The sequence below is a fragment of the Macrobrachium rosenbergii genome, chromosome 23, assembly GCF_040412425.1.
Source record: "Macrobrachium rosenbergii isolate ZJJX-2024 chromosome 23, ASM4041242v1, whole genome shotgun sequence".
Classification (NCBI taxonomy): domain Eukaryota; kingdom Metazoa; phylum Arthropoda; class Malacostraca; order Decapoda; family Palaemonidae; genus Macrobrachium; species Macrobrachium rosenbergii.
The window spans coordinates 47519469-47534468 of record NC_089763.1 but is presented as its reverse complement, the minus strand read 5'-3'; the positions used below and the strand labels follow the sequence as shown (position 1 = coordinate 47534468).

The 15000-nt window shown below is 34.0% G+C and overlaps 2 protein-coding genes and 1 long non-coding RNA gene across 3 annotated transcripts in view; 1 reads left to right on the top strand and 2 right to left on the bottom strand.

Moving 5' to 3' along the window:
- LOC136851207 (uncharacterized) overlaps nucleotides 1–15000 on the top strand; it is a 335588-nt gene that overhangs the window by 315806 nt on the left and 4782 nt on the right. The gene's annotated exons all lie outside the window — the stretch shown is intronic.
- LOC136851206 (uncharacterized) lies at nucleotides 4429–6023 on the bottom strand. The gene is made up of 3 exons (XM_067125150.1): nucleotides 5823–6023; nucleotides 5301–5435; nucleotides 4429–5189 (listed from the first exon to the last, which is right to left on the bottom strand). The coding sequence occupies exons 1-3, from the start codon at nucleotides 6002–6004 to the stop codon at nucleotides 4670–4672; spliced, it is 837 nt and encodes a 278-aa protein (XP_066981251.1). The 5' UTR covers nucleotides 6005–6023; the 3' UTR covers nucleotides 4429–4669.
- LOC136851205 (testis-specific gene A8 protein-like) lies at nucleotides 11182–12750 on the bottom strand. The gene is made up of 3 exons (XM_067125149.1): nucleotides 12538–12750; nucleotides 12021–12155; nucleotides 11182–11906 (listed from the first exon to the last, which is right to left on the bottom strand). The coding sequence occupies exons 1-3, from the start codon at nucleotides 12717–12719 to the stop codon at nucleotides 11423–11425; spliced, it is 801 nt and encodes a 266-aa protein (XP_066981250.1). The 5' UTR covers nucleotides 12720–12750; the 3' UTR covers nucleotides 11182–11422.

Genomic DNA, 15000 nt, shown 5'->3' with positions numbered 1-15000 from the left:
CATATATATACATATATATATATATATATATATATATATATATATATATATATATACATATATACATATATATATATGCATATATCCCTCTGTGTGATTACATGAATGCTGATGTGTAATTGCTACAGATTTGCTAGAATTCCTGGTATTATAATACATTTAACGACATTTTACTTTCCATTCCAAAGTGCTCTTGTGTCCTGTCAGGCAACTTTTAGAAAACGCTTCTAGACTAGCTTTTTCAGCCGAAGCATTCTAATTGGATGGGGGATTAATTTGCTGACGTTAATTAAAAGCATCGAGAAGTGCGTGAGAGAATTAAAAAAGATTTAGTGAATCGCCAGAGCTGTTACAGTGACACCCCACCCCCCACCCGCTCTCTCTCTCTCTCTCTCTCTCTCTCTCTCTCTCTCTCTCTCTCCACTTCTTTTTATCTGTTTTTCGTTCATACAGGTAAACACAAATGATTACACAAACTAACACACATGCATACAAAGAAAGAAATACTAGGGGTCTTTCTTACCGAGGGGGAGGGGGAGATTGAACAAAAATGCCGAAATATACAGTAAATGTTTATGTATAAATCAAATCTGTAAGTGAATTTACTAGAGTAGGTGCACGGGAGCGACAGACATCATCAGTCCATAGAGCATGTTTGTTTGTAAACAGATGTGTTATTAACTCTAAAATTATATACAACTAGATGAAATTCTTCGTCAGTATAAACCATATTCGTTAACTATGGTCTTATGACTAGATTCTTCACTATATAGGCATGTTTCGAAATATTTAAATTACCAAAATTTACACAGACACTGGTAAAATTAAATTAAGCTGCTGATTACCATGATGACATAATACAGTATTCACACACTTCTAATTAGGTAAATGTGTGGGTTTTTTTATTTACTTTCGGGGCGCATCAACTACGCAATTAGCCCTTGAAAGGAGAGAGCACTGAATGCCTTCAAATTATGAAGCAAAGGGATGTTGGTGGACTAATTAGTCGTTCTGAGGATGGGTTGAATCCCGAATAGAATTGTCAATACTGTATTTGTATGACGCAAGTGCCAGCCGCCACGTTCATCAACAATGTGACAAACTGATAAATATTTGACACGATCTGTCGGGAGTAAATGTTTTATTTCGAATATTTACTCTCCCGAAATGCGCTGTAAATTAAAACAATAAATTTATCAAGGTCACGTAGCATCGGAAACTACAAAGATAATTATTTATGAGAATTCTGTAATGAATGACATATTTGATATAGCTCAGGAGAATATCATTGTAAGTAAAAACTTCCCTCTAGTACGTTGTACTTTTTCATGTTGATCAAAGATATTTTTTTAATAATGATGATGCGACAGAGAAAGACAGTTACTGTAAAACACTGGATTTACCACATATGGATGGACTGATTCCATACGGCAGTAAACAATGACCAGAGCAGAATGAGCAAAAGTAATATAAAACTTATAAAACTGAATTAATAGTAATATATATCTATATATACATATATATATATACATATTGTATATATATACATATATATATACATATATATATATATACATATTGTATATATATACATATATATATATACATATATATATATATACATATATATATATATATGCATATATATATATATATATACATACATATATATATATATACATATATATATATATATATATATATATATATATATATATACATATATATATATATATATATATATATATATATATATATATATATATATATATATATATATATATATATATATATATATATATATATATATATATATATATATATATATATATATATATATTTATATATATATATATATATATATATATATATGAAGATAAGAAGGCCCATCAAACACTATTTGAACATTTGCAACCATATATTTCATGGCACTTCCTTCTGTGCTTAGTGAAATACTGGAAAAATATCTGGACAGATGAAATGAACAGTTACAGAAGGAAGGTATATATACAAAGCATATATAAGTGTGGCATTAACTCTCCGATGGTACGCAGGTGAACATTAAAAAGAAGGAACAGTTTACTCTCCTCCTTCTTAGGAAACGGTCACCTGCATACCATCGGAGATAATGCCACACCTATATATATATTTGTATATATACCCTTGTAACATTTCATCTGTCCATATTTTTCCAGTGAACAGCGGCACAGAAGGAAGTGCCTGAAATATATGGTTGCAATGTTCAAATAGTGTTTTATGGGTATTTCTTATCTTCATATTATACTGTAGTATTACAGTAAAAGACATTCATATATATATATATATATATATATATATATATATATATATATATATATATATATATATATTATATATTATGTATGCATATATATATATGTATATATATATATATATATATATATATATATATATATATATATATATATATATAAAATATTTGAGTGTGTGTAGATATATAACTATAGATAAGAGAAATTATCAAGTGATATAATTTTTTACAGTCTCAAAAGACCAAGTGTACTTCAAAAATTGCACTACGCTTGAAAAACGCAATTGACTCGAATGGAATTCCACCAGTCATTTCAACCATACTATGGCACCCTGCAGTCAGATATAAAACCAATGCTTTCAATAACTGCAACAGATAGTGGCAAGAGATTTGGAGAGGGTGAAACCGGGACAGGTGAATATCTGTCTCTCTCTCTCTCTCTCTCTCTCTCTCTCTCTCTCTCTCTCTTGGGTTCTATGTAGTAACTATGAAGATGAGAAATTGTGTGACGAGGAGCTTGGCAACACAGCACAGATAGAAAGTTGAAAGTGTTATTCAGATAAAACGTCCGATGACGGAAAGCATTGACAAGCAGGGCTATGAAAGCACAAATGCTGTGACAACGTGATGTATAGACACACATTAATCCTCGGGAGATATATGTTTCGCGTTCACCAATGCCGTCTTCCAGCCCAGAGCCAGCCTCTCTCACCATTGGCCTTATATAAGCATGTAGAATTAAAAGTTCCTTTGTCCTTAGCCTTAGTCCTCAGGCCTCTGATTGTCGAGTAACTTTTTTTTAATCTTCAGTTTCCCTCTAATTTCCAGATAGCGTTTTTTATTCCCTCCATTTCTTTGCGATTATCGAGTATTGTCATTTTTTCCACAGTTCCTTGATTCCCTTTGTTGTACGTTAAGATTATGTGCAGACTGCAAGACAACCAATGATGAAAGGAAAATTGAACGAGCGTGCATGACAACCAAAAAAAATCAAATAGAGGTATAGTAACATCAGATTAAAGCAAGAGAAGTTGTTCTAACAAAATACCAGAAGTATCGTGCAAAATATTTACCAAACAGAATGAATGGAACGAAGAGTTAATGAGCGGATTAACTTCCTGATTCCTCTCGTTTTTTCTCGTCTCTTGGTACTCGAACGCCTGAACAAAATCGAGTGTTGATCAAGGAAAAATATAGAAACAATACGTATGATGACTTATGCACAAGCTGTGTCCTTGTTGTACGGTTTATCATTTAATCAACCGTACTCTCTATCCACTCTTCTCTGTTGCCCTAGCCGAACCTGGGTTATCATTAGGATCCCGACTGTCTTTGTCCTAGCTTCTGGACAGTACGTAACGTCTCTGGTACCAGGACTTGCCTTTCTGCCCATCTCTTAGATTACCGTAATTTTTTATTATATGGGTATATTAATATTTTATATATTTTCTCTGTTGATGTAGGGTGTCAGAGTAGTTATCATAATATGGAACATGACTAAATAAACTAAGACAGAGTAAAATGCCTCCGTAACTGAAAAAAATGCGCAATAAAATGAAATTTAGGTAAAGAAAACCAGTGAGTACTTCAAAAGCTAGCAAAAAATAAAAATATGATAATTTCAAATGACAAATTATGAACACTCCCACTAGATAAAATGCAAATTGTGTCGGTATATTCATTTTTTTCTGCAAGTAAATGTAAAAAAGTAGTCCACGAGTAATGAATATAATGAATGCAAAATGTTCAACAAGAAAATAAAGAGCAATGCGATTTACTTAGGGTATAAGAAGTGCGATGCAATTGCAGAATAACTTGAGTTAAGGGTCCTTTTTGATGGGACAGGTAATCTAATAAGACATAAATATAGGTGTATTAAGAGACCATTACGGAATAAAAAAATAATGAAAATTTAATGTTTCGTTACGTATTAGCATTTACCAAAGATATAGAATTTATTTTGCAACATTCTTGTAGCAACATTCCTGCACTTCGTTGTATTCGAAAAGACATTAGAACCTAAGTCACAAATATTCTTGTTATTCTGTCCACAAAAAAATAAAGTCAAGTTACGTGCATACCGCTGTACAGACCTCGGACTCTCAGTTCATAAAAAGGAAATAAAGTATACGATGATCTGCTTTTTTGTCTGCTTCCCCTTTATTATCTCAGTATCTTCATTAAACTAGACAATAATTAATAACAATCGTTAAACCAAGAATTACATTATATACTTTCCTTCCATGTGAGAGATAAAAGTATTTCAAGAATAGAATTTGTAGTACTAAAGGGGACATAAAAGTTTCGATAGACAGGTTTTAGAAATGTCCAGCAAATGGTGCCGAGGGTTGTCCTCTAAATGATCCACCCGCCCGAAAGTTAACACTTTGCTGTGGTTGTAGGTGCCGCAGTGGTTGTTGGAGCAGCAGTGGTTGTTGGAGCAGCAGTGGTGGTTGGTGCAGCAGTTGTGGTAGGTGCAGCAGTGGTTGTTGGAGCAGCGGTGGTGGTGGGTGCAGCAGTTGTGGTAGGTGCAGCAGTGGTTGTTGGAGCAGCAGTGGTGGTGGGTGCAGCAGTTGTGGTAGGTGCAGCAGTGGTTGTTGGAGCAGCAGTGGTTGTTGGAGCAGCGGTGGTGGTGGGTGCAGCAGTGGTTGTTGGAGCAGCGGTGGTTGTAGGGGCAGCAGTGGTTGTAGGAGCAGCAGTGGTTGTAGGGGCAGCAGTGGTTGTAGGAGCAGCAGTGGTTGGTGCAGGAGTAGTGGTGGGAGGAGCTGTTGTTGTCTGTTCTCGGCACCAAATGAAGCATCGGAAGCCTTTGGCGGTTCTCCGGCTGTTGCTGAAGAAGGTGATTCTTGCCCATCCATCTGATGTTATGGTGCCGTCAGGAGAATCAGAACCACATTTCCTGCAAAGAATAAGAATCTATACATCGACTTGCTTCTTAGTTGCGTTCTGTTTCAAGAACTGTCCTTTATTCGAAACTGAAGATTGAGAAAATAACCAGAATTCAACTTACACTGCGCGATCTCCATGAGATGCCAAAATGAAACGGTCTGCGGCACAGTTGCTCGAAGATTCTAGTTGGAATACCGGACAAATGAATTCAAGGTATGTTGATGCCGTTGGATTGCAAGTGATCTCATACTGACACCTGAAAGGTATGTAATCTGTTAATTTGGCAGACACGTAGCTGGTCTTGTGAAAGACCATCCTTAGACTAAGGACACATTATTGCCGAGCTTGCCGAATGGAAAGTAAAAAGGACACCTTCCCGAAAACAACAAAAAACGCTGCTTAACCTATTCTCTCGTAGCACAAATACATTAAACAAAAAGACTACTTTATTTTTATTGTTCCTGTTTTACATATTTTTTAACACGAGAGAAACCTAGATTTGCTTTCAACACTTGCTACACTTGGTCTGCTGTCACTTTTAGGGATAGGCTGTCTTTACAACAACTGCCCTGGGCCAGTCCAGTCTAATCATTATGACCTTTGTGTCAAAGGAATCACTCATAAGACCAAATGGTTACTCAACCTGTCGTTGACTTTGTAGTTGGAAGGAAAATTGGGTGACTGGATGGCGACTCGTTCTCCTGGTTTCATGGTATGGGAGCCACAGGAAAGGGTGCTCAAGCGAGGCTCAGGAACGAAGGAGCTCGATGCCCTGCCCATCGCCAGAGCGACGACGCCCATCAACAATGTACCAGAGAAACTCATTCTGCAAAAATAGTTTTAGCGTTTTAAAGTGCTAAAATTCATGTAGGTAGAACTTTGCAAATTTGATAGCAAAACACAACTTATATTACTTAAAAGATTGCTGGAGGCATTACCTTTCTTCTGCTCGCTTCCGAAGCTAATGCCAGACCAGGTTCCATCTTCACTATATATTTGGCTAACTCTCCGAGACCTTGCCATTTGGCAAACAAAATCTGAAAGGAGAAAATTTGTCTTTTTTTTTTCATCAACAAACTTTATAACGAACTCATTAATTAAATCTTTCACTGAAGCCCCTTCGCCAACACTTGTAAAAGACATTCACCTTTTACGTGATCATGATATTTATTCAGCTACGTATGTATTATTAGTTAATGATTAGTGGCCCATTTTACCAAAACTAAAACACACATATACACAAATTTTAGTCTACGAATTGTAGTAGTAAAGTAAAGATCTGCTTTATCTATGATATTTATGATAATTCCCGTATTTTTTTAGACATTTAATCTATTTTAATCCTTTTTGTTCATCGTCATGTATGAAAACTCCTTCCCATTTTTAACCATATTCACATGCACACATGCACGCGCGCGCTCGTACACAAACACATTCATGCATACATACATTCATATATATATATATATATATATATATATATATATATATATATATATATATGTATATATATGTGTGTGTGTTAATGATATATATATACGTATATATATATATATATATATATATATATATATATATATATATATATATATATATATATATATATATATACATATGCTTACAAATCACAAATATGCACATCAGTTAATTACTACCTAAAGCCACCAGTAAATGTCAAAAAGGCACGACAGAGATTCAGAATGGAGTGACGTCACACAGAGACATGAAACCGTTTTGTAGAGGTGGGAAGATAGAATTGATTGATTGAGTGATTGATTGATGGGATGAAGGTCTTGCGAATGGAGGAGAAAAGTTTCAGCCACGTGATTATTCCAGCTACAAATTCCGTGCTTGGATCAAGCGATCTAGTACAAAGTCTCTGCCTTTTCAATCAAAGCAAACCCACGCCATAAAAAAGCAACGCGTTTCCAAATGTCAAATAAATTGCTGCTATCAAAAGCCATATCCCTTTGACATTACGTTTCTCCTGAAATTGGATCTATTTTGATTCTGGCTGTATGTATTACAAGTCTAAACGGAATATATGAAGCGATCGGGTATTCAAAATTACGCATATCAGCTTCAGTCTTCTATTTTTTATTATTATTATTATTATTATTATTATTATTATTATTATTATTATTATTATTATTATTATAACAATGCAAAAAATAGATAATGAAATTGATATTTAAGCAAAGGATTCAATTACGGTAGCTTCCATGACGCAACATGCAACATATTCCTGTAAAAAGAATACCAGTAATAATAAAAACAGCTCTGTTTTTGTTTAATAATAATAATAATAATAATTATTATTATTATTATTATTAAACAGAGCTGTTTTTATTGTTACTTGTTTCCTTTTTTTCAGGAATATGTCGCATCATGGAAGCTACCGTAATTGAATCCTTGCTTAAATATCATTTTCATTTATCTATTTTTTTTTTCTTTTTTTGCATTGTTTCCCCAACATGTCGTTTAAGCAAGAAATTCCCCTAAAAAGACTTGAATAGCGGAGTAAAAACTGTTATTCCTTCCATTTCGAAAGAGTGATAACCGAGGTGCAATTCAGAAAAACTTTTCTTGGCTGTAATCGTCTTAGATTCGGATGCCTTTCTCGAATTTTTTTTTTTTTTTCCCTGAACGGGGAATTTTTCTTTTATGAGCTCTTAAAAGCATGAACATTTTTTTCTTTTCTCACATAACTAGAGGAACTAAGTACCAGCGGCATAAGGCTTCTGGTCTGTTATACATCTGTTTACGCATGGAACTGAGTTTGGGCGTAAACTATTCCCAGGGTGTGGTGACTTGATATTTGGTGGTATTTATGACATATATTTATATAGTGTGTGTGTATGTGCGTGTGAGTGTGTATGTGTATATATATATATATATATATATATATATATATATATATATATATATATATATATATATATATATATATTATACAGTATATATATATATAAATGGACGAATTGTTGAAAAGCTTTATCTTTAATTGTTCTAAAGTAAAACAAGCTGTTAGATTTCTTAGAAACAGAAAATTTTGTACTAGCGTTTGTAGTAATTGCATATTTCCACCAAGTATGTTTTTGTTTTGAAGAATGTTGTGTACATACTTAGATAGCTTGTTGACATATTTATTGTTATCTGTGATCCCATGTTGCTTTCTTGGGTATGTTTTTTCCTTAACTCTGTATAGTACCCTGAAGATGACTTTGGAATAAAATTGAAAGTCTTGGTACCTCCTTTTATTTTGACGTGAGAACTTTTTATATATATATATATATATATATATATATATATATATATATATAGATAGATAGATAGATAGATAGATAGATAGATATGTACATATGCAGTATATTATATATATATATATATATATATATATATATATATATATATATATATATATATATATATATATATATATATATATATGTGTGTGTTTGTGTGTGTGTGTGTGTGTATACAAGTATATGTTTATACACACACACACATATATATATATATATATATATATATATATACACACACACACACACACACACACATATATATATATATATATATATATATATATATATATATATATATATATATATATATATATTCAGATACATGCATATACATATATATATTATGTATATACAAATATGTTTATATATATATATGTGTGTGTGTATGTTTGTGCCCCAGTTTGTGTATGCAAGTCTTATTCGTGTATGTAATACAACAATGAAAATATCCGAGAAGTTGAAGAAAAAACCTTCCCCTTAATTGCTAATTAGGGAGATCACTTTGATGTAGTTACTGCTGCCTAATTAAGCAATGGGATGCCAGCTTACTCCAAGGACACATTTCAAGACAAACCATCAAAAGGACAATTCAACTCTAAATCGAATTTCCACATTTTAAAGGCTCGTAGTAAGAACGAACATACGATGTTGAAATATGAAGAATTTGAAATCGACTAAGACGGACAATAAAGCATTTAATTCCGGTTTATAATCAACACTAAAATTTTTGAACCCTGAAATATTTAAAAACTTCATATTTGTTTATGACAAAAACAGTTCTAAGTTATTATTTTCATTACTCCACTGCTTTGCCATTTAATGGTCGAAGAATTAGGTAAAAATTGAGTTCTTTTCACGGAGAATCATATTTTGAAAGAGATTTGAATGTTATCCTACACACGTTGGTCACGCATTGAGAGATAAGTAGGGAAATAAAAGCATTCTCTCTCTCTCTCTCTCTCTCTCTCTCTCTCTCTCTCTCTCTCTCTCTCTCTCTCTCTCTCTCTCTCTCTTGGGTTCTCGGTAGTAACTATGAAGATAAGATATTGTGTGAAGAGGAGCTCCAGTGCTTGGCAACACAGCACAGATAGAAAGTTGAAATTGTTATTCAGATAAAACGTCCGATGACGGAAAGCATTGACAAGCAGGGCTATGAAAGCACAAATGCTGTGACAACGTGATGTATAGACACACTTTAATCCTGGGGAGATATATGTTTCGCGTTCACCAATGCCGTCTTCCAGCCCAGAGCCAGCCTCTCTCACCATTGGCCTTTATATAAGCATGTAGAATTAAAAGTTCCTTTGTCCTTAGCCTTAGTCCTCAGGCATCTGATTGTCGAGTAACTTTTTTTTAATCCTCAGTTTCCCTCTAATTTCCAGATATCGTTTTTTATTCCCTCCATTTCTTTGCGATTATCGAGTATTGTCATTTTTGCCACAGTTCCTTGATTCCCTTTGTTGTACGTTAAGATTATGTGCAGACTGCAAGACAACCAATGATGAAAGGAAAATTGAACGAGCGTGCATGACAACCAAAAAAAATCAAATAGAGGTATAGTAACATCAGATTAAAGCAAGAGAAGTTGTTCTAACAAAATACCAGAGGTATCGTGCAAAATATTTACCAAACAGAATGAATGGAACGAAGAGTGAATGAGCGGATTAACTTCCTGATTCCTCTCGTTTTTTCTCGTCTCTTGGTACTCGAACGCCTGAACAAAATCGAGTGTTGATCAAGGAAAAATATAGAAACAATACGTATGATGACTTATGCACAAGCTGTGTCCTTGTTGTACGGTTTATCATTTAATCAACCGTACTCTCTAACCACTCTTCTCTGTTGCCCTAGCCGAACCTGGGCCATCATTACGATCCCGACTGTCTTTGTCCTAGCTTTGGACAGTACGTAACGTCTCTGGTACCAGGACTTGCCTTTCTGCCCATCTCTTAGATTACCGTAATTTTTTATTATATGGGTATATTAATATTTTATATATTTTCTCTGTTGATGTAGGGTGCCAGAGCAGTTATCATAATATGGAGCATGACTAAATAAACTAAGACAGAGTGAAATGTCTCTAACAGAAAAAAATGAGCAATAAAATGAAATTTAGGTAAAGAAAACCAATAAGTGTACTTCAAAAGCTAGCAAAAAATAAAAATATGATAATTTCAAATGACAAATTAATGAACACTCCCACTAGGTAAAATGCAAATTGTGTCGGTATATTCATTTTTTTCTGCAAGTAAATGTAAAAAAGTAGTCCACGAGTAATGAATATAATGAATACAAAATGTTCAACAAGAAAATAAAGAACAATGTGATTTACTTAGGGTATAAGAAGTGCAATGCAATTGCAGAATAACTTGAGTTAAGGGTCCTTTTTGATGGGACAGGTAATCTAATAAGACATAAATATTGTTGTATTAAGAGACCATTACGGAATAAAAAAAAATAATGAAAATTTAATGTTTCGTTACGTAGTAGCATTTACCAAAGATATAGAATTTATTTTGCAACATTCTTGTAGCAACATTCCTGCACTTCGTTGTATTCGAAAAGACATTAGAACCTAAGTCACAAATATTCTTGTTATTCTGTCCACAAAAAAATAAAGTCAAGTTACGTGGATACCGCTGTACAGACCTCGGACTCTCAGTTCATAAAAAGGAAATAAAGTATACGATGATCTGCTTTTTTGTCTGCTTCCCCTTTATTATCTCAGTATCTCCATTAAACTAGACAATAATTAATAACAATCGTTAAACCAAGAATTACATTATATACTTTCCTTCCATGTGAGAGATAAAAGTATTTCAAGAATAGAATTTGTAGTACTAAAGGGGACATAAAAGTTTCGCTAGACGGGTTTTAGAAATGTCCAGCAAATGGTGCCGAGGGTTGTCCTCTAAATGATCCACCCGCAGGAAAGTTAACACTTTGCTGTGGTTGTAGGTGCCGCAGTGGTTGTTGGAGCAGCGGTGGTGGTGGGTGCAGCAGTTGTGGTAGGTGCAGCAGTGGTTGTTGGAGCAGCGGTGGTGGTGGGTGCAGCAGTTGTGGTAGGTGCAGCAGTGGTTGTTGGAGCAGCGGTGGTGGTGGGTGCAGCAGTTGTGGTAGGTGCAGCAGTGGTTGTTGGAGCAGCAGTGGTTGTTGGAGCAGCGGTGGTGGTGGGTGCAGCAGTGGTTGTTGGAGCAGCGGTGGTTGTAGGGGCAGCAGTGGTGGTAGGAGCAGCAGTGGTTGTAGGGGCAGCAGTGGTTGGTGCAGGAGTAGTGGTGGGAGGAGCTGTTGTTGTCTGTTCTCGGCACCAGATGAAGCATCGGAAGCCTTTGGCGGTTCTCCGGCTGTTGCTGAAGAAGGTGATTCTTGCCCATCCATCTGATGTTATGGTGCCGTCAGGAGAATCAGAACCACATTTCCTGCAAAGAATAAGAATCTATACATCGACTTGCTTCTTAGTTAAGCGTTCTGTTTCAAGAACTGTCCTTTTATTCGAAACTGAAGATTGAGAAAATAACCAGAATTCAACTTACACTGCGCGATCTCCATGAGATGCCAAAATGAAACGGTCTGCGGCACAGTTGTTCGAAGATTCTAGTTGGAATACCGGACATATGAATTCAAGATATGTTGATGCCGTTGGATTGCAAGTGATTTCATACTGGCACCTGAAAGGTATGTAATCTGTTAATTTGGCAGACACGTAGCTGGTCTTGTGAAAGACCATTCTTAGACTAAGGACACATTATTGTCGAGCTTGCCGAATGGAAAGTAAAAAGGACACCTTCCCGAAAACAACAAAAAACGCTGCTTAACCTATTCTCCCGTAACACAAATACATTAAACAAAAAGACTAACTTATTTTTATTGTTCCCGTTTTATATATTTTTTAACATGAGAGAAACCTAGATTTGCTTTTAACACTTACTACACTTGCTCTATTGTCACTTTTAGGGATAGGCTGTCTTTAGAACAACTGCCCTGGGCCAGTCTAATCATTGTGACCTTTGTGTCAAAGGAATCGCTCATAAGACCAAATGGTTACTCAACCTGTCGTTGACTTTGTAGTTGGAAGGAAAATTGGGTGACTGGATGGCGACTCGTTCTCCTGGTTTCATGGTATGGGAGCCACAGGAAAGGGTACTCAAGCGAGGCTCAGGAACGAAGGAGCTCGATGCCCTGCCCATCGCCAGAGCGACGACGCCCATCAACAATGTACCAGAGAAACTCATTCTGCAAAAATAGTTTTAGCGTTTTAAAGTGCTAAAATTCATGTAGGTAGAACTTTGCAAATTTGATAGCAAAACACAACTTATATCACTAAAGGATTGCTGGAGGCATTACCTTTCTTCTGCTCGCTTCCGAAGCTAATGCCAGACCAGGTTCCATCTTCACTATATATTTGGCTAACTCTCCGAGACCTTGCCATTTCGCAAACAAAATCTGAAAGGAGAAAATTTCTTTTTTTTTTTTTCATCAACAAACTTCATAACGAAGTCATTAATTAAATCTTTCACTGAAGCCCCTTCGTCAACACTTGTAAAAGACGCAGTCACCTTTTACGTAATCATGATATTTATTCAGCTACGTATGTATTATTAGTTAATAATTAGTGGCCCATTTTACCAAAACTAAAACACACATATACACAAATTTTAGTCTACGAATTGTAGTAGTAAAGTAAAGACCTGCTTTATCTATGATATTTATGATAATTCCCGTATTTTTTTAGACATTTAATCTATTTTAATCCTTTTTGTTCATCGTCATGTATGAAAACTCCTTCCCATTTTTAACCATATTCACATGCACACATGCATGTCGTCCGATTTCCTCGTACACAAACACATTCATGCATACATACATTCATATATATATATATATATATATATATATATATATATATATATATATATATATATATATATATATATATATATATATGTATATGTATATATATATGTATATATGTGTGTGTGTGTGTGTTGCTATCATGGATATACAATATATATATATATATATATATATATATATATATATATATATATATATATATATATATATATATATATATATATATATATATATATATATATATATATATATACATATGCTTACAAATCACAAATATGCACATCAGTTAATTACTACCTAAAGCCACCAGTAAATGTCAAAAAGGCAATGACAGAGATTCAGAATGGAGTGACGTCACACAGAGACATGAAACCGTTTTGTAGAGGTGGGAAGATAGAATTGATTGATTGAGTGATTGATTGATGGGATGAAGGTCTTGCGAATGGAGGAGAAAAGTTTCAGCCACGTGATTATTCCAGCTACAAATTCCGTGCTTGGATCAAACGATCTAGTACAAAGTCTCTGCCTTTTCAATCAAAGCAAACCCACGCCATAAAAAGCAACGCGTTTCCAAATGTCAAATAAATTGCTGCTATCAAAAGCCATATCCCTTTGACATTACGTTTCTCCTGAAATTGGATCTATTTTGATTCTGGCTGTATGTATTACAAGTCTAAACGGAATATATGAAGCGATCGGGTATTCAAAATTACGCATATCAGCTTCAGTCTTCTATTTTATTATTATTATTATTATTATTATTATTATTATTATTATTATTATTATTATTATTATTATTATAACAATGCAAAAAAATAGATAAATGAAATTGATATTTAAGCAAGGATTCAATTACGGTAGCTTCCATGATGCAACATGCAACATATTCCTGTAAAAAAAGAATACCAGTAATAATAAAAACAGCTCTGTTTTTGTTTAATAATATTAATAATAATAATAATTATTATTATTATTATTAAACAGAGCTATTTTTTATTGTTGTTTTATTGTTACTGATTTCCTTTTTTGCAGGAATATGTTGCATCATGGAAGCTACCGTAATTGAATCCTTGCTTAAATATCAATTTCATTTATCTAATTTTTTTCTTTTTTTGCATTGCTTCCCCAACATGTCGTTTAAGCAAGAAATTCACCTAAAAAAACTTGAATAGCGGAGTAAAAACTGTCATTCCTTCCATTTCGAAAGAGTGATAACCGAGGTGCAATTCAGAAAAACTTTTCTTGGCTGTAATCGTCTTAGATTCGGATGCCTTTGTCGAATGTTTTTTTTTTTTTCCTGAACGGGGAATTTTTCTTTTATGAGCTCTTAAAAGTATGAACATTTTTTTCTTTTCTCACATAACTAGAGGATCTAAGCACCAGCGGCATAAGGCTTCTGGTCTGTTATACATCTGTTTACGCATGGAACTGAGTTTGGGTGTAAACTATTCCCAGGGTGTGGTGACTTCGATATTTGGTGGTATTTATGACATATATTTATATAGTGTGTGTGTATGTGCGTGTGAGTGTGTATGTATATATATATATATATATATATATATATATATATATATATATATATATATATATATATATATATATATATATATTATACAGTATATATATATATATAAATGGACGAATTATTGAAAAGCTTTA